The sequence below is a fragment of the Drosophila melanogaster genome, chromosome 3R, assembly GCF_000001215.4.
Source record: "Drosophila melanogaster chromosome 3R".
Lineage (NCBI taxonomy): Eukaryota > Metazoa > Arthropoda > Insecta > Diptera > Drosophilidae > Drosophila > Drosophila melanogaster.
The window spans coordinates 20,117,888-20,140,953 of record NT_033777.3 but is presented as its reverse complement, the minus strand read 5'-3'; the positions used below and the strand labels follow the sequence as shown (position 1 = coordinate 20,140,953).

At 40.3% G+C, this 23,066-nt stretch overlaps 1 protein-coding gene and 1 long non-coding RNA gene across 3 annotated transcripts, besides 1 other annotated feature; one reads left to right on the top strand and one right to left on the bottom strand.

Annotated features, from left to right (window-relative positions):
- The first annotated feature begins 1,032 nt into the window (after window positions 1–1,032).
- lncRNA:CR42836 (long non-coding RNA:CR42836) lies at window positions 1,033–1,806 on the top strand. 2 transcript variants are annotated; one of them, NR_037762.2, is made up of 3 exons: window positions 1,033–1,105; window positions 1,220–1,330; window positions 1,412–1,806. It is a non-coding gene; the product is annotated as a long non-coding RNA:CR42836 (long non-coding RNA). The 2 variants fall into 2 exon arrangements; NR_037763.2 differs by having other exon boundaries at window positions 1,033–1,330.
- Window positions 1,807–14,874: 13,068 nt separating this feature from the next.
- Window positions 14,875–14,919: a mobile genetic element.
- Window positions 14,920–18,676: 3,757 nt separating this feature from the next.
- Gr92a (Gustatory receptor 92a) lies at window positions 18,677–19,894 on the bottom strand (the record flags this gene model as incomplete). The annotated part of the gene is made up of 2 exons (NM_169889.2): window positions 18,677–18,835; window positions 18,893–19,894. The coding sequence occupies 2 exons, from the start codon at window positions 19,892–19,894 to the stop codon at window positions 18,677–18,679; spliced, it is 1,161 nt and encodes a 386-aa protein (NP_732489.2).
- Between the last annotated feature and the right edge of the window lie 3,172 nt (window positions 19,895–23,066).

Here is a 23,066-nt window from a genome sequence, read left to right as displayed (position 1 = left end):
TAGGGGCTTGACCTTAAATTTACGAACAAACAGAGGAGCACCCTAGGCTGTGTATCTGTGTGTGCTCCATAAAGTGACAAACACAATGAGCGACGTCAGACTTGAGGAGCTATAACGAAAAATGGCAAGTAATCCGCAAAGGGGGCGCGGGCATCGGCGAACCGCACGAGATGTGGAAAATGGCGGGGAGAAAATCGCGTCGCACATGTGCCATTATTAAGCCCGTCGAGTGTGTGTGTGTGTGTGTGTGTGTGTGTGAGTGGTGTGCGTGTGTGAGTGTGGCGAACGGAATATTAATTAATTTCTTTAACACGCTCTCCGCGCCTTCCACGCCACAACAATGAATGAGACAATGCGCTGGTGATGTAGCAGCTCCTAGAATTATGCTATAAATATTTAACTTGCCACATTAATGAGAAGCCGGCGACGAGGACGAAAAGGACGCCATGTTAATGAATTTCAATATGGCGTCGCGGGCCTTAAGACAGAATCTATATGTGTGTGTGTGTGTGTGTTTGCCCCTGAATGCGGTGGGTGATGCCTTGCAAGATCCTTGAAATCCTTGCACTTGATGGCTGTTAATTAAAAGACGCTTAGAAAAGTTGTCGCCGCGCAGAATGACGAAATGCGTTACAGAAACCGGCACTTGCCAACTTTTAAGTGGCATCCGGATCTTATGCATTTCAAATGGAAATCTTATCGCCAGCACTCGACAAACCGCACACACAAAAGCTCCCCTCCGTGGCCATTCAGACACCTACTCAAATTATGAGAGCTGACTTTTGTTGGCTCGCAACGCAGACATGAGATACAACTTACATGCGCGCTGTTGACAGGAAAGTTGCCAAAACAAAAAATAGTCATCCACAGCAGTTGTGCCCGTCATTTCAATTGGTGCCTGGAGAATTTTCCGCCATTAAAGTACAGAAAATGCGATCTGACATATTTTTACGTGTGTTGCAACCACTGGGAATTCCACATGTAAGCATTATATATGAATGCCAACGCTTTGATTCCGAATTTCTATATAACCAACCATGGCCTTTCCTTTTCTCTCATAATTTCTCGTTTTCAAAATCGCCCAAGAATGGGGTTGCTGGCAAAGGTTCGAGCATACTGGAAAAACAAAATACGCAGGGTTCGACCAATAGAGCCACTGCAGTCCGATAACCGAAAGATAGATCAGTCTAGATCGGAGATTTATTTCCATCCCTCGCAGGCATTTCAGTCGCTTAAGCGGGATTTTGATGCCGAATCGGAACAAGGCAATCACCAAGACCATTGTTGCCTATCCAAGCCTTAAGATGATCTTTGAATCCTTTCTTGAAAGGTACTATTCTTAAATGAAACTTTAAGATAATTCTGTTTAATAATTCTCGAACACAAAACTGATGTCATATTCGATTTTCAGTATCCTATCTGTGAGTTTAGTAACCAACCATAAACACCCAATCTGATTGGAAGAAGCCCAACCCTTGAGCCTACTTTAAAGAGGAATATCGTGGAACACGACTTAAGCCAGCGGATAGCCGCAGGAAATTCAAGCTCTCTGCATGGTGCCAAATAAAAAGAGCCACAAAATCCATTAAGACACAGCTAGCGGCAATGGTAGTGGCAGTGGCAGTCCTCCTGCTCCAATCCTCGTCCTTGCGCTCATCCCCATCGTGATCCTGATCCTGCCACCCACTGCATCATGCCCGCGTGGGCGCAACCCCATTTTAAGGCCGCGCATAAAAGTTAATTCCGTTGCTCGTCGGTGGCCGAGAAAAAGGGCTAACAAAACTATTAAAATGCCGGCGACACCATACATTATTTATTTCTTTTTTCCTACTGCGACTCCCTGCATCTCCTCTCTTATTTGTTTATGGCTTTTTTGCTACAATTTTCTGTTCCGTTTTTTTTTTTCTTTTTTTTTGAGTTGCGGGAGATGCTAGCCTGTCTGGCCGAGGACCCTGCGGAAATAGAAATCCTTAAACAGAAATTGCAAAATAAAATTTTCACTTTAGCCAAACCGTTTCATGTTTGTCCACATCCAAAGGGGCTGGGAAATGAGGGAGTGGATAGTGGTGGGTGGCCCTCAGCTGGCCTTGCAACTCAGCCGTGCATGTTGCCCTAATGACGTGCAACGCCTGCCGTTCCTGTTCCTTCTCTTTGGCGAGAATTTTATTTCACTTCTGGTTTGTTTTGTTCTCTATTTAGTTTTTGCTTCATCTTATTTTTATTTTTGTCTTTTTTTGGATTGTTGCAGACCCTCCAACTAAATGACCATGTGGCCAGGACGAGGACGAGGACTAGGTCCTGGTTGGAGGCCCAAAGGCTTCCCGGCTCTGTGACAACTTTATTTCAGTTCAGTTTCCACTGCGGCTGGTGGAATTAAGTCGCCTTTTTGTGTTTATTTGTTGCATTTCCGCTCTTTGCTTTTGGGCGAGCTAAGTCATTAGCCCGCCGGCATTGTGAAGGGTATTTAAACGGCTCTCAAATTTGTAAAGGGGATTAGCGCGAAGTAGGGGGACTTTGCTTAAAATAGAGCCCAAGATTATGGCAATCAAACAGAGTTAATTGAGGGCCAAATGCAAGGTTGTATTACCGGCTCTTATCCACCCACTTCGAGGAATGGCTAGCCCGTAGGTAAAACATTTTTCAATGCAATATTAAATTTCTTCGTTAGTTCGTTTTTCGCTCTCTTTCTCTCTCTCTCTATTTGCACACTCGGCGGAGACCATCAAATATTTCATTTAAATTTTTTCCCCTAATGAAAAAAATTACGTCGAGGAAAGGGAGTGATAGAGAAGCAAAAGGCAAAGAACAGAGAAACGAGAGCGCTCACAAGGCACCGACAATCACCTGGAGGGAGATGACAAGCGGCTGGCACTTAATTTAGCAGATTTACATAAAAGTGCCCAGCCAAGCAACCAAAACTTGCCTATCGAGGCATGTGGCTGCAGGTGCAAGTCCCCATCACGGCGTGGAATGCCATCCCAGGACGAAACTTTCCACGGTGACAAAGTTCTTTACTTACGGGGGGAAAAAGAAATTGTTTGGCATATGTTTCGGGGTCGGTCTCGGTCTGGGTCTTGGTCTTGGTCCCATTTTAATAAAAACAGGAAATGCGCTTAAGCTATTAAAAAAGTATTTAGAAAGTATTTTCGAGGCAACCAACGAGGTATCCAACCTGGAGGCCTGGGGCGAAGTTTTCATTCCCGCCAGGTGGGCTAGCGGATCCCTTGGATCCGTGGCCAACTCATCAAGTGGGGGAAAATAAAAAGCCAGTGCCAAGATAAATTACAAGTCCGCATGATTAATGATCGCAAATGCGCCACTGTCCTTGTCCCCATGAACTTTGCTTTCGCTCACAGGTATTTATAGAAGTTTTCTTGCGAAGCTTTTCGGGGAATTGGGGACTCGTCTCGAAATTGCATGGAAGTGGCCGTGACAATTTCATTTAATTGGTTTAATGCGCTTGCGGGAAAATGTTTCAAGTGTACATTGATTGAGCATTTTTATAATTTACACACTTTACTTTTTAGATATTTAGTTAAGATTTCCCTTTCACTTCTGCCAAAGTAAATACCTCATCTAATTATAGCTTCAAATCGCGAAATTCTCCGCCATCACAAGCAACACATATATTTGAAGATATATATATATGCCAGACCAAATGGCTATATTGCATTGACACAAAAGATCGTACAATGAAAACAAATGCAAACAAAGTCACCGACACTGTCGCAAACTGGGAATCGCACATCGCAGTTACAAGGAGCGACAACGAAACTCTGGAGGAGAAATGGGCGGAGGGTGTGGCAAATGACAACAAAGGAATTTTTCAATATTGCAGTGCGTTGCGTATACGCGCCGTCGGCCAAAACAAATAAAATTAAACAAAAGTGACAGCGAAGCGAACGTGAAGGACTGAAAAGGGGTCCCCGAGGGGGAGTGCACTGGAGTGGTGGGTGGCGTGGGCGCTGGTTGGGGCCTTTGGGGCGGTAGTAGCCAAGGATGTTGGGCCAGAGACTGTGGCAGAATTTGGCCATTTTCGAAAGGGAAACGGAAACAAAGCGCAGGCGGAAGCAATTCATTTGTGTATATACGCCGTGTGTGCATATATGTATGTGCTAGTACTATGTAAATTCGAAACAGAAATTTGCACAACATCTACAGCAAGTTTTTAGACACCATGGCCCCATTTAAAATTGGTCCAACATTCTAGACTTTACCCAACAATGATACTTTCAATCGATGTAAATCACCCGAATCATGTTTAATTGGTACTGATGTTTCTTTTCAATGTAAAAATGAAACTCAAAATGCAAACAATATTCATCACATAGGAAAAATTACTCAAAGAAAATGCTGCTGTGGAAATTCATTAGGACATTTTTCCAAAAAATTTACGATTAGGATGAGAATTCGGAATGCTGATTCTTTACTGCAGGGGTTGCAAAATTTAAAAAAATAAAATAAAACCTTTGCTCACTTGGTTTATTTAACGAAAGAACAATCATGACCATGAAACTTAATTAACTAGCAGTTATTTAGCCGCAATTATAATTAACCAAATATTGCCCATGACGCAAAAATTGTTGGCGAATTTCATTTAATTTTATTAAGATAGGACCCGTGCACACGGTACATTTGTATATAGAGCTGTTGGAAACCAAAGTATTTTTAATTTCAAATTGCGCATTGTGGCATAAAATTGTTCGGTGCGTGCCAAATGAGCCCAAAATTGCGGTGCATATTCTCCAACCATTCAAAATATGATTTTTGCCAATTATATTTTTGGCAAAAACGCTTGCCCAACTTTTTGGTGGCGGTGCGCGTGTGCTTATGTATTTAAATTTGATTAGATTTTGTTTACTGCCATTTAATTAGCCAGAACATGTTTGGCCAAAAGAGCTCTCCGCACTTCAAATCGTACTTGTGTTTCATTTCAGTCTTATGGAAATATTTTTGTTTTGCCTTTTTGGTTTAGTTGGCAAGATAATAACATTTTACCATTCACACAGCTGCCAAAGTTCACATTCTCGTTTTCCTCTAGATTTGCTCTTATTTTCCCAATTACTAGCCCACCCAGCACACATGCTCAAATCTGTTTGGGTAATTTGACTTGTGCGGTTAGAGTTTCGTTAGTTCTATATCACCCATCTGCTGTCTTGTAATATTCTAAATTTCTAGCACCTGTGCTAGCATTTTACGATTTGTTTTCCCTTTGAAAACTTTTTAGACTCATACTTTAACGCACATCGTATTTCTTTTCAACCGGTCAATTTTAATAGCCCGATTTTAGAACAGCACAAACGGTCATAACTGCAGTGGAAAACTCTATCCTAAAGGCCATAAACAACTTCACAGCTAATCAACCAAATCGTGGAAAACAACCAGTAAAATGCCATAGAAAAAATTGCACACCACAACCGTCTACAGTTTCGAAAACAGCTAAAAGCAAACTGGAAACGAGAGTTGGTCAATATATGAGGCAGTTCAGCTAGGGGGCGGAAAAAGCAGCCACGAAGATTGATATCACTTGTCAATAATCCATAAAATGTTGATTTGTTCATTTTATTGTTTACATGCATCACAATTGTCGGCTCCACCCCCAGTCAGCCACACAAAACATGGAAAACTTTTCTGATTTCCATTTGCTGCTCTCTGTTTTTTGCTGTCAGCGACACAAGCACCAACGCAGAAACAGCTTTGTGCCTCCATCTTTGATTATCAAATCGCATGCACGGCAATTTTTTCCACAATTCCACATAAAAAAGTAGACGCATTTTCACCGCCTCTGTCGATGGCGACGCATTCATCAATTTAACAGCAGGACATTGGCAGCAAAAACGTACTCTGATTATGTTTTTGTAGAGATTTTTCAACATAAGCCTCGATAGTTATTTGCTGCTATGATTGGAGAGTGTTTTTCTCGACATTAATATATGCAGGTTACAAATTGGAAAAGATTACTTTTGGTGACAGTTTTGACTAGCAAAAACCGGCGCGCTCATTAAAAATAAATACCTCTGAATTCCATATCCTTAATATTATACAAAATTATTTTTCACAACTTAACAAGTAGAAAACTCATTATAGAGAAAAACAGGCAGAGATGGCTGACAATTAAAATACGAGACATTTTGGTGTGCGTCAAGGAAATAAGGGATACTTCTCACTATTCTTCAATCCCATCACCACTCCCATCCCGTTTCGTTACAATGTGGCACCGCCCGCAAATAAAATGGTGGGGAAAACCCGCAGAGCAGAGAAAAACTCTCGGAAAAGCACGAAAAAAAATGAGTGCGACACAAAATTACGCATACGCCCCGTGGACTGCAGCATCTGGCAGCATATGTGGAGAACCCGTTTCCCCTTTCCCCCATTCCGCTCCACGTGCGTCTCAAAGTTGCCAAAAGATAAATACAAATAGCAAAGTTTTGTAGGGCAATTACTGTAAAAAAGCGAGAGAAAGGGTTAACATGGGGATAACCGACGGGCGGTTATTTCGTTTTAAGGAAGAAATGTTTTCGGGTTTCAGTTTCATGCATAAAGCAAATGCTAATTGAATTCCTTGATAAACGTAAAATGAACTTTCGTCCGCTCCGGAAATGTGTGCTGAGGTGGAGTTTGATAGGAAATAACCCTTTCCCAGTTGTCCTGGCCGCAAGAACATTTCTCGACCGCAGCCGCAAACATTAGAAGAGCTGGCGATACACATCATCGCATTGACTAGCATGGCAGCTCCATTTGTTGCGCTTTTTGTGACCATTTATCCTGACCAGTATCCAGCTTCCAATGGTCACAGTACACTACCCAAAAGAGGAGTATGAGACCCAAAGGTTCAGTCACATTCCAGTGAAGAAAGGCTTTTAAAATATTATTACAGGGGGGCTTTATTAATTATAAGCTAATGATTTTTTCGGAACTACAATCTAATAATTATGTCCGAATTATCCATATCATTATTTTTCAGTGCATCTGTATGTTTGTGGATGTGTTGTGTCAACGCCAATTTCATTTCGGTGCCGGGCCCTTTGCCATCGCTCCAGCTCCATCTGAATCTCCACGTCCACCCTGGTATCTGGTATTGATGGTCAAGCATTTATACTTGTCGTTCAATGTCCAGGCCATGTATATCTTTGGTTCATCTGCTTCGTTCTGGCTCGTCCTGGTTCGCTGCCACTGCTGTCGATGTCCTGCTCGGTTACATGCACTTGATGATGGCTTTTCAAACTATGTTTGGCATTAAATCCTGCGTTGAATGCATCAACTTGGCGTTAAGTTATTTGAGTGTGGCCAAGCGGATCGAAGCCGGCGACTGAGGACGGCCCGTGATTTATAATTATATCCTTGGCCGGGTCTTTAAGTGGCCTTTTGGTGAGTTATTCGCCAGCTTTGAATCTATCCGTTCCGCTCCAGTAACGGGCGATATAAATATTTCAAACCGTTGACCGGCAAGACTTAACTCCCTTTTTGTTTGTGCTGTTCAGTTGGCCTGTTTATTGTTGCATCGCTTGTTTTAGCGGTGACAGCCAAGCCGCTTATGTGTGTAATCCCGGCCAGCGGTTTATTTGTATTTCCCTACCTTCGGGCTGGTCGAAAAACTACTGGCAATCCAACCAATTGTTTTATTTTTGCAAATTTTGTTTGCCCTTGCTCGAGTTTTTGATTCGCTCTTGAATTGCTTATTAGTGCGAATGTATTTTTTTGTTTCCAGCATGAGCTGCACAAAATAATTAACAACTAACTGCCTTCCAAGTCTCGACCAACTTAAAATTGGTCAACTAAGTAGCTGGTAATTAAGTTTGGCTAAAATATAGCTTGAAGATAACTATAAACATATGTAGAAACTACAAGCTATCAAGTACATATGAGTAATGTCAATGTAAGCCTGAGAAACTGCTATTCTGAAGAAGATATAATTCAAACAAGGCTATCGGTAGGTATTATTTAATATAAACAATTCTAAAAAGTCTTTGTGAAAACCCTCAAAATCATTAATATTTGTTAAAAAGAGCATTTACCAATTGGTTTCTCAGCTTGCAACCAATTCATAATTTGCAAGAACTAAAGAAATAGCCGGTTCATTGATCATTGCATTCCATAGCCTTCATTCTGGATTCTCCAGCTCCTATTCTTCTCATTTTCCGTGCATTTCTCAACTTTGATTAAAGTTACTCGTAGTTTGTGTGTGTTTTTCGTCCTTTGCCCCCTCTTTTTTTTTTTTGCCCTTTGCCATCTGGCCATCGCTGTGCATGTAATATTGCTGCAGCTCCATTGCATTGTTCTAATGAAAAATGGCCAGTGGCAACAATGTTGCTCAGCGGGTCATAAAACTTGTGCAGCAACAACCGGAACAGCAGCAGCGGCAACAACAACGGCAAAGGATAAATGAACAACCCACAAAATGTGCTAGATTGCACTTGCTTATCTATGCGCCGTCTATTTTCTTAATTTTTCTTACAATCCCTCGGCGGCGGCAAAATATTCCTCATCGCCGAACTCCCTCTACTGGCATCTTAATTTTTGCCTCTTTGCCCATAAACCAGAGTGGAATCCTGCCCAGCTCTGGCATTTCGCTTACACCCGGCATTTTTCCCCTATTTTTGCTGTATTTCGTAATTAACGCGCGTAATAAGATCACGATTAAGATTTTCTCTCTCGACCAGCAGTGGAAACATGCTTGGCAAAGGACTAAAGTCCTAGCGACTGGCTCATTTGTTGTTGTTTTGTATTCCAGGTACTCGTGAGATCGTATGGGGTATGCTAATATTTTTGAAAAGGAAATTATCTAAGGACATTTATGTTATATATTCAAAGTTATCACATATGGGACTATAAATCAAATAATAATATAACTAACACATATTTGCACTATTATTTAAGTAATGTTCATCAGTATTTTAAGAATAGTAATAATATCTTTTTATTTCTAGATTGCAGGGTGTTTTTTAGTTCAGTAAGCTCCGAATGTCCCTCTTAACTATTGTTGTTGCTGCCTCAACTTCATTAATTTTAATGCTACTTCTTTCTCGCTGTATTTTTTGCATGTTGCATAAAGAAATGAAAGCTGTCCGACAATCTCGTGGCCATAGAGAAGGCGAAAATTAGCATAGATTATGAACAGCTAGTGTCAGGTTCTTATACTCATCTTCGTTCACTGCATTCTGTTTGGCTTGTTTTCCTGCTGGAGTCAAGTTGTTGACCATGATGAAGGGCTTGTTATGGTTGCAGCTGCGGTTTTTTATTGCTTCAAAAGAGATTCACATCTGAAGGTTATTGGCTTGATTAAGTTGAGTTAATACAGGTGTAAGAAAGGTAAATACTCAAGAATATTCCTGAACTTTAGAACATTTCTAGGTTAGTAAATTTATAACGCCATATAATTAGTTTAGTTTTGATGAAAAATACTTAACATGGTTATATTTTTAGTCAATTTTGGATAAAGGAGAAAGCCACTCCTGCCATTACCAATTATTATTAACATCAATTAAACTGATATGTTTCTATTAACCTATTCTATTATGTGCCTATTAGCTGGAACCAAATAAAAACATAAACAGGGGGTAACCGTAGCATAACCATATTAATAGCTTATCAATTCTCCTGATCACCCATGCTCGGCCCTTTACCAGCTAGGAAATATTCTTCCAGCAGAAATCTTAAATTTGAAGTGCATATGACGCAGAAATACTTGAATATTCATGACCCTGCACACGAGGCGTATGCTTGATGTTAACCCTAAGCACGCACTCTTATGGAACTGCACTCAGCGGCTTTGCTTTTGTGTGGTTTGGACAAATCTTACCCGGGCATCAAGTAATTCCCATTAATTTCGCAGTCTGCATAATTTTTTTTCAATTAAGACCTACCACCCTCCACCCTCCATCTTCCATCATGCATCCTATATCCACCATTTTGGTTTTGCCGAGCTGCACTCAGTTCTGCATCCTTTGGTGGTTTTTCGAATGTCTGGAGCATGCAGTGCAGACAAGGAGACGGGATTGCCTTTTCATTAAGATCCGAGTTGGGCCGCGGAATGTCTGCTCCCAAGTGCTTCATCTTTTTGTGCGTCTGATACTCTGACTCTTTCTGCCGGCCCGCATTCGTCTCTTTCACTCTTGTTTGCTGGGAAAGTTTTTACATGGCGTTGATGGAGTTGGTCTACGGCTTCTGCGCCAGTCTTGCTGATTGCCTCAAGAGCAGGCTCTTTATCATTTTATTTTTTTTTTTTTTTTGTGCCCCCAGAGCTTCCCATCCCCCTTCTATGCACACACTTGATTATGTGCATTTACAGTGAAATTAATTTCTACTTTACAGTTGCTGGCAAACACGGCTCAAAAAAGAAAGTAACTGACAAAAAGGGGAAAAAGTTTTTATACCGCTTGCGGCGTTGCACTGGCAATTAGCAAAACGAAAACAAAAGTTCGAAATGCACATGGAAAAGTTACTGCGCTGTCCAAAAAATGAAGTAAAAGCGGGCGGTGGGAAAATTGTCACAAATGCCCGTTTGTGACATCAGCTAAGGGGGCGTGTCGTAAGCGGCTTATCAAAATACTTTTTTTTTTCCATCCTGGGACCGCTCTCCGTTTTTTATCATATTAGCTGTGCGTTCGAGTGCATAAAATTTATTTTCGAAAAAACTTTTAACGACATTTTTTGCTGACTTTAATTTTTCGGCCCAGTCAACTGAGTCAATACTATGCATTTAAACTTGATTCTCAGGATTAATTACATGTGAGATTAAGTGGATCTCAAAGGCTTGCAATTGAGATGTCAAAGTCAAAAGCCTCGCAAAAAAGCTTAGCTGATGAAATTGATGGCTATTTTGGCACTAAACACTTAACTTTCGTGACCTTTGAATGATAAATGTTATATGCAGAGCGAATAAAGTCGAATGTATCACAAATTTCTTTATTTACAACCTGTTACAGCGTCAATTCTAACACATACTTAAATGTAATTTTCCGTAAAACGGCCCAAAAAGCGAAAGCCAAAAGGCAGCCGCACTCGCATGAAATATAACCCCAGATCCTGGCCGAAAGGATAAAGCGCGGTAACAACAACAATGAGGCCAGCGATAAACACAGTCGAAAAAGAAAATAATGGGGGTCAAAGAGTGGGCTGTGATGTGGTGGTGTGCGGTGGGGTAGGGAGAAAATAAACCAGCCCGAAACCTTTTTATTGATGTTTTTTACATGTCATAAAATATTTTTATAACATACTTTCGGGCGCAGGCCAAAAACATTTTGTAAATGCTCGGCAAAAGAAAAAGCATTAAGCACACACATAAACATCCATACACACACACACACAGAGAAAGATCCATAGTGGCATTTGCATTTTCATGATGAAAGGCAACCACGAATGAAATTTAAACAATTTAAGCTCTGGTTTTTTAGTTTCTGTGAACCCAAAAATTCCCCTGCTCCCGTCTATTATATCAACTTGTCAATTTACAAAGGATAACTCAAGGGAGGGGATAGGAAAATATGAATTTGTCTCAGCCCATCCTGTCAACTTTCAAAATTTTTGTTTAGCATACCATGAGGCCCTCATTTGTAGCACGTGTGCAGGAGATGTCAATGAATATGCTATGCTGCGTAAAAAATTATGCTAAGGTAGGTAAAGATACAAAAAGGTTGGCCAGATACAGATACATTTGTCAAATTCCTAATGTGGTAAAATGCAAATGTTTGTCAGAAATTTGGCTTGTTCAACTTTTGTACCACAAAATTTTACTTTCGTTTATTATTGAAATTTGTTTAAATATTTTAGCATAGTTTGCCCAACAGAGATATGTGTAATTTACTCTTTCATGTTGAGTATTTGCGATTTGAAAAGCTTTTCACCCACTCCGCCCATTCGGGCATTTAGATCGGGACTTTGAATACTTGGTGTACAATACTAAGCTCCTTTTCTTACCTTTGTAAGCATATGGGTTCTGTTTATCCTAATCTGCTTGTTCTTCATCATCCAGCTTTAATTTTGGCATGGCATTTCGGATTTTTTGTAATACTTTAAGTGACTGACAGGAGACGTCATACGGGGCGTATGCTTAATACGCAAAATACGTGAGCCTGCTTCGAAATAAGCATAATAAATGCCAGACTGGAAGGCTTCCGTCAAAGGAGCCCGAAAAGCTAGAGGAAGTTAAAGGGTTGCCATGCATCATGCATCAAAATGCCATAAAGAACATGTTGGCCGGCCAATAAAGCGTAGACAGGAGGAGAAAAGTCGGTGGACTAAAGGAGAGCATCAAATGAACTTCGCAGGGATGAAAAAGAATAGGGGCTTCTGCAGGGAAGGAGTCACGTTCCAGGAAGGACGACATGCGACATGCAAAAGGCCACAGGACGATCGAGCGATAGCATACCGCACACTCGCACACTCACACGCACACACACACACACACAAACTCACTTTTAGCTACGTGAGGTCATTTGGTAAATGTTTTAACAATTTAGATAAAGTTAACACATTTCGGTTGTTTTTTTCTTCTGTTCCCAAATTGTAAAGGGCTTTTGCCGCAAGGCAGCCTTCTGCAAATGGGCATAAAATTAGTTGGGTCAGTCGAGGGATGTGACTAGATCCGAACTCGGATGCCCTTGACACAGCCACACACACTACGAACTTGGCCTTCAGCCACTAGCGTTTATTATTCCGATAAGCAATGTATAAAAAATAGAAATAGTAGCAGAACACAAAGGCACAAAACAGTCAACGCATTTGCCCCAAAATTTACTGCCCAAGTCTGTGACTGATAACCGGAGGGAAGTGAGCTCCAATGAGGATATCCATCTATTACTTGTCATGCAGATGGGCGACGCGAAAGCATATTTAACAAAATTTACACGAAGTCCCACACTTCAAACGCCGGCCACTTAAAGCTTCATCGAAAACTAGAGTGAAATCCAACATTCAATGTTTGTAGTTCGCAAATTGGCGTAGTTCCAAGTGTTTTGCCAAAGTTGATAATGCAATAAGCTGGGAAAGCATGATATTCGCGTTATTCCAGCAATTAGTGGAGATTTGATAACCAAATTACACTCAAATATATGATTTCAACATATAGGTTACCAAAAATATAATTTGGTATCCTCGTTTTTACAAAATGAATTTTAATAGAATAAAATAGCTTCTTTCTTGTTATTTGTTATTTGTACCAAATTTGTACTAAGTCTTCTTATATTACATTTTTAAAATGCATCCTAATATTAAAGTGACATTTAATTTATTTTATTTTAATGTATTTATCTCAAAGGTCTGTTTTTTCTGACTGTGTTCAGCTTTGCAGAGCTCATTGCCTTATTTGCATTACCCTTAAAGTTTCTTCAATGCAGCTTCCTTTACCAGTAATATATATTCGCTCTTACTCCTCTGCGAAAGAGCCTTTCATGATGTTTCCGAATAATGCTCGCCCACAATATGCCCACAAATTGCGCTTTTATTTCGCATTGTAATCAACATGGCCAACAGAGCCGGGCCAAAACAAGCAGTGTAAAACGCAGCTAAAAAGGAAAATTAAACTGCAAAAACAACCGCAGAGTTTCGCCGGTCGAAAAAAGCTCTTAGACAAATTCCCATTCATTATGCAGGCCATGTGCAAAGGGCAGAAGTCTTCGAGTGGGCCTGGCCAAGTGATACCGGGCCAGGAGCTCGAAGGAGAATGCAGAGCTCCAAAACTGGGAACGCCGATGGAGCCCGCTTCCCACGGACATTAGCATCCGAGCGATTTAGACAGGCGGGCTGGAAGTGAATCCGGCATTGCTGCTTGGAGAGTGCTTAAAATATATATTTATATTTTTATTTTTTCGCAGCTCAGCTCCTCGTTGCCTGCTAACATTTCGATTATACTTTTTAATGAAATTTCCAGACACTCTGAATGCTGTAGTCAATTATTAAACAGGCAAAACATTCAGCCGCTCGTTCAGTGACCCATCCGTGTAGTATAGTATATAAGGAGAGCCACCACTTCAAACGTTCAACTTCGATTGCTCAGGCTTACTATATTTTTCGGTTTTTTTTTATTTTTTCGGCAAATGGGTTAAGTACATCGTCGGCTATTGAGCCACTCGATTCTGGTTGTTATTTTGCATCCCAAGGTTTTTTGTTTTTTGGGAGGCTATTCCTGTATCCGTCAGTAAGCTCTGGGGTCTCTGACGTCCTGTCCGGTTCGTCTATTCCTTCATTTTACATGAAGTGGCTGGCAGGTTCTGGAAAAGGGAGAGACAGAGACAAAGAGAGTGGATTTGGCCAGGCCCAAACTGGGTAAAACAAAAACTGCACAGTTTCCAGATGTCATGGCAAAGCATTCAGTCCTATTATTCTCGGCTTTAAAATTTCTGTTTTGATTTGGACACACATCGTAAATATCAAGCATAATATGGTACTTTGCAAGATATTTTGCAGCTTAATCGAGTTGATAGAGGAGCAAGTCATAAATTCATATGCTGACTTTCGGCTTCCGGCAGTGCCCACCCTGCTCGAATTCCTTTACTTGACTGGGCTTAATTCAAATTCAGTTAAGCTTTCAAGTCTGTTTACCAATAGGATTCCCCAGCCTAGTATACTTGGCTAAAATTTACATAGGTGGCCGCTGGACTGGCTATATCCAAATAGCCAAAATTGCAAAGGAGTAAGGATAGGGAAAATATCCTTACTCTCCATCGAACGCAATTTCCGTTTGAGCGGCATGAAAATCAACGTAACAGTTTAATTATTCATTTAACATTTGATTAGAAATTACGGATATGCTTGGGTAAGAGTTGATTATAACGATGTCGATGAGCAACCAGTTCAGTCATCGGTTAATATTGACCATTCAGGCTTTAAATCCTCACATACACTACTGCTCAATTAAACCCGTAGAGTTAAAAAGTATACTAGATTCCTTAAAAAGTATGTAAGAGGCAGAAGGAAGAGTTTGCGAATATTTCCCAAATAAAATGCACAATATACAGTAATCAAGGAAACGGAATAAATCACTATCTATTTAAATTGTGAAGTCTTTTTTAGAAATGATCTAAGTAGTATGTGTATTGTGTTTTGTTTAACTTAGAAATAAATTAAAAAATGTTAAATAATATAGATGTTTTTTTAAACAGTTTTGGAAATGGCCCAATACTGCCAGTTTGTAACCGTATTTTTAGTTAACATAAAATTAAATTGGACTTTCAATATTTCAAGATAAAAGAAAAAACTTTAGCTTTTGAATGATATTCTTTTTCAATCTCAGTCACATATCGGCGGGGTTCAATTAACTCGATCGCAATTTGCAGCTCGTGGCTTGATTACATTCTTTGGCATCAGAATGAAAATTCTCCACGCGCTCTCAATTTGCGTTGTTTGACGAGCGACGGCTGAGTTTTTGGGCGGCCTAAGGCCACAATTTTTGGATGCTAAATCACGGGACGGCAATTGGCGACGCGTGTCTCGGGCCTGTTGACATGGCATCATCATCGTCCGGATTGTCCTGCCGCCCCCCCACCTCCGTGTCATCAGCAGTGGACACCCGCACGCTGTAGCCGCTTTTCGTATTTCATAAGCCGCAGGTCAAGTCATTATGCATGCCCTTTGATGGCGGGGGGTGTTGGAAAATGAAGCTAATTTCGTTGGCCAGTCGACCAATCGGCCAGTTGGCCATGGGTGGCATTGGCGTGGAATTGTGGACGTTAGTTTGGGCTTAGTGTCTGGCCAACTACTTGAATTAATTTATCTTATCGCCGAGTGCAATGGGAGTGGGCAAAATAGGGTCACGATGGGGGCCGGCATCATGCATTGTTGACGCTCAAGTTCCACTTATCAGCATCAGCAGCAATAAAAGCAGCAACAACAGTGCCAACAATGACTGGCAGCCATCACGAGCTTCATTTGAGGGCATACATTTTTATGCCATGCGCTTTTCACGCGACCCGTTTTTCTACGCCATTAGCCGCTCAAGTGGAGGGCCGGGAAAAAAGTGTTGCATACTTAGGCGCGCCGTTCGTCCTTCGGTTGAAATTCAATTTGCCCTCTTTAAGAATGCTACACATTCGCCCGGGACATGTGTGGGATAGCTTGCCGCACATCGTGGCAAGTCAATTATTTTCTTGTTTAGCAAATTGCTACACATTCAGGTTTAGTGTAGACATTGTGCGCCCTTGCTTTGTTCAACTTTGTTTTACCCCGGGTGTGTATGCGTGTTTGTATCTGCAACATCCTTCACATCACTATCTTTATCTACATCAGTGGGGTTTTGTTAAAGTTCTATCTTCTTACCCGATTTTTTGGTTAACAGACACGTTTGTCTTGCATAAAAATAAAAAAGAAAAAGCGTGAGGAATTGTGAAACAAAACCGTAGCTTTATCTGTGGTCACTCAGAGAGTTTGCAGTGTGACATGCAGCATTTTATATTCAGTCACATGCAAATCTCTGAACTTCCAATTAAAAGTGATATCAACACATTTAGCTTCTCCACATGAAAGTCTAGCATTAGAGAGGGATAACAAAAGACTAAGTCGGCTAAACGGCTTATAAAGTTCTCTGGGACTAAGCTTGACTTTAAATTTTGGTAAAATTTAAAAGGCATTGCCTAGACTAAGCCGCCTGCATTTCCTATGCACGGAAAAAAACATTAAGCATTCTCTTATTGCTCTTATTAAAAAAAAAGTTATATCGGACGAAACATTGAATTTTGATTAAAAATATTCTTAGGAGGAGAGGAAGCTCCTCTTTATTATAACTCTAAAGTCAGAGTAGGTGTGCTTGGTAATCGTGTAATTCTATTTTTACTACAAATATCCGATAAAATTTATAAAATTGCTCCTTTTAATATGTAACAATAATATTATTATAGATAGAAAATCTCGTCAATCTTAAGAGTACGCTGCCTAATGACCTAATTTTCTCAGATTTTCGCTCTGTACTGTACCACCCAAAACGTGCCTGGATTGAACTTAAGTAGATTTGGCCAAAAGCCGTACGGTAATGCTTGATAGATGAAGACCTTGCCGAGTGATCTGCCGGCTTACTTTCGTTTCCATGCTATCCAGCAGTCCAGATGACAAAATGCAACTCGTACAGGGAACCGACAGCCGGAACCCATTGATGGGCTGGCTGGAAGGACACAGATTGAGCCTTAAAAAGCGCTCAAGAATATCCCATTTGGGTCGAGCATGGGCCAAAGAGGGGCAGCGAAATTGACCAATTAAGGGAGCTGGGCGGGGTCGAAATAGTTTTAGGTTGTTAAGCCTTGCATAATTTTTATGCAAGCATGCGTTGTTATTTGCCTTGTTAACAGCTGCGTCAGCAGGAGTCGGGTTCAGAGTCCTGGCCCATGCATTCATGGCAACCTCAACGACAAAGTCAGCGTCATTGTTCAAGTGCACCATGAAAAGGACACACACACTGCAACGAGAAGGACGTAGAAGGTGGGCGGAATGGAAAGGCCGGGCCGGGCCAGGCATCAGAGCAGCAGAGTCATAATGCAAATATGCCATAAACTCAAAATGTCAGAGCAAAGTGCAACAAGAACAACGGAGAACGAGCACAGAGCACAAGGATACACATGGGACGCAGAACGCAGGACCCAGGAAAAGGGATGAGGGATAAGGACAGCAATGGCAACATCTCAACATGATGTGCCTTTGTTGCTATTGCCGATGCTGCTGCAGCTGCTGCTCAGAAGACCAGGCTTCCAGGACGACCAGGAAGCCGGGTCCTGCGATTGATGGATGGCAGCAAGGACGAGAACGAGACGGAAGAAACTACGAAGGAGATGCCACAATCAACGTCATTATCCGTTGGCATTGAGCGTGCTTAAATTGTCACCTAAAGGATGGCAGGCTGACCAGGACTGGACGAAGGAATTTCAATTAAACTCAGCAGCCGATGGAAATATTTGCACATTTATTTTAAGTGTTTAAGTAAATAACACCAAATCTGTTTAATGAAACACAAAGGCAGCTCCGTCTAAATTAATCTTCTCGGCAAGGACAACCTGCTCGAAGGACAACGGTCAGTCTTACAGTTTTCCGTGTGCGTGTCAGCCTTAATTGGCTTAATACATTAAAAATATGTATGTAAATTGAGCCAAAGCAAAAAGGATCAACATGAAATTTAATAAATCAAAGTAAATTGTGCATGAAAATGACGACATACTAAAGCTAAATCTTTGGTTCAGTTTGAAATTCCTGTGCCAGCAACACAACCATCACCACTAAACGGAACGTTTCCCTGAAACGAAAATGAAACATTTTATGATCCTTAATGAACCCAAGCGAGTCGAGGGATTACTCCACCGAGGAAAATGTGTTGGATAAGCGAACCACATGCACATAAACTTTAATTATGAAAAATTATCTATTGATGTGACTGGCCCCAGGGTCCAACTGCTGGCCAAATCACGTGGCGAAAGTTCATATCCACACCCATTAAAATGAGCTATGTGCCCCCTGACAGGTGGACACACGGGCATATGGTGCGTTCTTTCATCATTTTGTGGCTTTCACGTAAATGCAGATTATTAAGTGTTTTCACAAAGTATTTCAAATATGATGTTACAGCATGCCACAGCGATTTGGGGCCCATATTAATTCAAATTTAACATATTGAGGATGTTTTATTAATATTTTATGACATATTTAAGTGCTAAGAAAAATGCAAAGCATCTTATATTATGAAACCGAATTACTTGAAATAGGCCTAACCGTTTCCAACCTGCATTCTATATTGTGCTATAAAAGCTAGCCCAGATAGGAGTGCTGATAAGAACTGTAAATATTGCATTTGGGTGACATCGAATAGGCCCAAAATGCTGACTCGAAAATGGCCAAGTCGTAGATGAAGGAATAAAGTATCCAGCTGAAATGAATTAAATTTTTAAATCGGTATAAAATCTATGAAAATAAATTGACTGACCGTAGTTTGAAATTTACTGAGATCACCGACATTTCCAAACTGCATTCCAATGTTCAAAAATTGGTTAACCGCTCCCTCAACGGAGACAGTTACCAGAAAAAGATCCAATACGTGTTTGCCCAAAAGTATCCAGAATATGAAGCTGTTTAAATAAAATTCTACAGCTACATTAAAGCCAATCAAGGCAATTAGTAAAACCTTGTAAATCAATGCCAGGAAAAGGAGAGGAACAAATAGCTTGTGAAACATAATGCTGGTATGATATATCTCTCTGTACAAGCTTATGCATTTTTCCAAGCGATTTTGCACTCTTCGTATTTTTTGTTTACTGCCCGAAGTATTTAATTTTTGCAATTGAATTCGCAAGTTTGTATATACATATTTATTGAGCTCGGAATAAAGAACACCCAGACTCAGATAGCCGATGGAATTGATGTGGATGAATATATTGGTGGCACTGACTAGGTAAAAGTCGCACCACCAATCGATTAAGAAACGCCAAGAAAATCCTTTCCGTATCGTAAACCACAGATATGTTTGCTCATGGGCGAAGGATATCAAATTCAGTAGGATTAATATCAGTTCTCGTCTGCCGCCAAAGCCAGGTGTTTTCGTCTTGAATAAATCACTCACTTGCCGAAAGAGACGCAAAAACTGGTTGATAAGATCGATTATTTCTGGCCCTCGAAAAATGTGGTAGCACAAGATAACTGCAACGTTGGGAATGCTCAGCACAAGTCGCATACCATGAAGAACTTGTAGGACGCGATTTGTCTTAATCGATATGGACGCTATATAGACCCAAAAGAATCTGGTAAAAGTTATTATACGATGCGTAACATTCAGCCACTTGAGCCAATTGCGAATAAATACAGTTTTATCGTCCTTTCGAGTGTGTAGACAGAAAAAGATCACTCCAATAAATTGCGCGTACCGAAAAATGTATCTCAAAATTGAGGTGGATAGTTTCGGTGCACTCATCTGATGAAGGAACTCGAACATGACTACTTTCGTTTTAGTTTCGACTGGAATTGGAACACAAGCTATAGACCAAGCGGTGCATTACTTAATGAAAACGTAACCCAGTACCGTATGGTATCTTAAACTGCCAGGTGACATCTGATGACAGTTTACTATCAACGGAATACTTTAGAGTATATTTATTTAACTAACAGAACTCCCTTAAATTAATAGATGGCTGCAATGGATAAAGCGTGAAGAGTTCATAGCAAAAAGAAAAAAATCATATAGGGTATAACAAGGAAGCAAACACATTTTTTGATCGGTCATATTCAGTCGGTCATATGATTTTAATAAAAAAAACTGTTGGACAGGACTTTCAAATTATCCCATTTTGGATTCTAAAAAATTAATACGGTTATGTAATGCAATAGCAATTGAACGCCCTAATATATCAATTATTGCTATCAATTTCAACAATTAGTCAAATCAAGCAGATTTGCAATTTACAGTTATGCTTGTTTCTGTGCATTATTTATTCAATGAATGCAGCTTTAATGATAAATGTGATCAACGAAAACCGCTTAAATGCATTACGGCTGTATATGTGTTTGTGTATGCGTATGGTGCCTATTTAGCCTATTTCGCATTAAGTGTAAAGTTATTTATGAACGTTAATGCGCATTCAACTAATGACACACACATTCGATTTTCGGGCTCTTTGGTGTGCGCAAACATTGGTATGGTAATGCCATTAATACCATTTCGGCTGTAAATGGAATGAAATAAAAGGAAATAATTTCGGTGCCTAAGCGCTCATTGATTTAAGCAAATATTAGCTCAATACATGTGCACAAACGAAATTCGAGTTTGCGGCATAATTGCCAATTGTTAATGAGAGACATTGAAATTTCAACAACTGTCACACACAGCAATTCTCTAAAGTCGCCCAGGGAACCAAAGTGACATCGTCCTTTCTCCCCACAAACCTCTATTGTCACACCACCCATTTACCACCCATCGACTATTTGCCACATTAGAGCATGCCACTAATTTTATAATGCAAGCCGCAAGACATAAAATCTACAAAGCCAAAGTGCTTGAGAATACAAGTTGAGTATCTGAAGAGTGACATAGCTACATACATACACATCTATACAGTGCGCTCCATAAGTGAAGAGCTAGCTGAAAAGTTTGACCAATTTACTTCATATTCCTTCGTTATTTTAAATTAAATCTAATAAAATTACATATTGTTCATTAATATAATGCATAACTTATTTAACCAAATATTTTTTATAAAATACTTCTAAAACACAATCATAAAATTACTAAAACATGGGTTCAAAAACGTCTGTTTATTTTTTACATTTATTTTATTACATTTATGTAAATAAAATTATGGATCTCACTTCTGCAAACGGTGACCTGCTTCATCGCTTTGTCTTGGTCAGCATTTAGCTGCGTTTTTGTGGTTTCGCCATCCTTGTCTTTGTGTGAAAATATATATATATGTATTTCGGGGCTTTTCAGTAAAGGTCCTGTCAAATTGCTGCGTTGACAAGTGACATGTGCCCACTGTCCCATCTACTCTCTGGAGAAACGTTAGCTTTATTAGAGCCTCTAATTACTGGGGGCCAGCTTGCCGGTTAGCCAGTTTTGCAGTTGGCACGGCCCGCAAACTTAATGCCGCCTTCTCTTGCTCGAATTTCAAAACCTTTCGGGTTTACGGCATTCGCTTGTAATTTTATTACATTCCTTTCTCTAATGCAGCGAGCTTCCATTTTAGCCTGTCTCTTCATAAATAATTAATGCCTTTGAGGTATGTAAACTTACTGGCGTGTGTGTGCGAGTGTGCGAAAACGAGTGTCTACTTTATGTGCTGTAAATAAATTTGAGTGCGTAAGTGTAATTGTGTTTGCTTTGGCTAACAAGAACAGCCTTCACGCATATGTTTAATGGCCATAAAACCAAGACTTTCGGGTTAATGAGTGTATCTACTTGACGGTTGTAAATGGTCAAAATACCTTTTGGGGTCATCAGGCAGGGAAAAGAATTCGATATGGGTTATGGGGCGGTTATGAAATGCATGTTACTCATAATTTTATTAGATCATAAAAGCATAAGCTTTCAGAGAATTAATTTTTAAGTGTCATAGTTTTTGGTTATTTATTTTCTCATCCCTGCTTAAGAAGCATTTTAATAACCTTAGTCAAACACAATAATCAATTGTGTAAGTTATAATAAGTGCTCTATATTCTAATCACCTGGGTTTATTAGAGCATAAATAATCCAGGTCCTCATGTGTATTTTGTGTCTTTTGTACCTCAACAAAAGTTATACAGTAAGTAATATTTTTCAAATAATTAATATGTGGGCCACAAGCAGATATACTAATCGTCACTTCTCCAGTTTCGCCTCATTGATAAGCAGTATCGAAGTAATTGAATTCTGAAAGGCTCAGTCCATAAACTGGTATGTATAAATGCAGGTAAGCCGACAGATGATATTTATGACAATGGAGGAATGAACTTTTACATATACGAAAAGCAGCAGGTGGAGAAGAGGCAACATTGCAGCAAGCGTAAATTGGTGTCTAATAAACACATAATCAAGGTTCATTTGCTGCAGGAGGCACTAAATTGCATTAGCACAAAGGCTGACATGCCACCAACCCACTTGCCACCTTTCGCCCGCACAGTTTGCCAACTTGTCGACAAATATGTGTGCAAGATATTTGGCCTACGGGCGTGTCGTGTAGCTGCTCGATTTTCGGCCCAGCCCGAAAATCCGTGACAGTTTAGTTTATGGCCCATAGCATGTGGGGATAGGAAAGGGGTCGTCCTGTATCTCGGTTACATTCGAATGCGTTGCTCCAAATGCGAAGGCAGCAACGTCAAGACACTGCCATTGTAATAAGCTTATATGCCTTTGAAGCAAACGAGCCTCGCCAGGACACACAATTCCCCCGTGGCATGCAAGCCCATAAGTTCCAGGAGCTGCTGATCAAATTTCACCAGTTAAATGAGCAAATACAACTCTCACCATTCACATTATGACTGAATGCATCTCGAAAATCAATAATGCTGGGTCCACTGTTAATTAATCGGCATCAAAGCTCAAGTTTCTCATTGGGATTGTTGTTAACTGAAAAGGAAAGTTTTGCCTAGAGGCTTGGAGGAAAATGAATTTAAAATCTATTGCAGAGAACTTT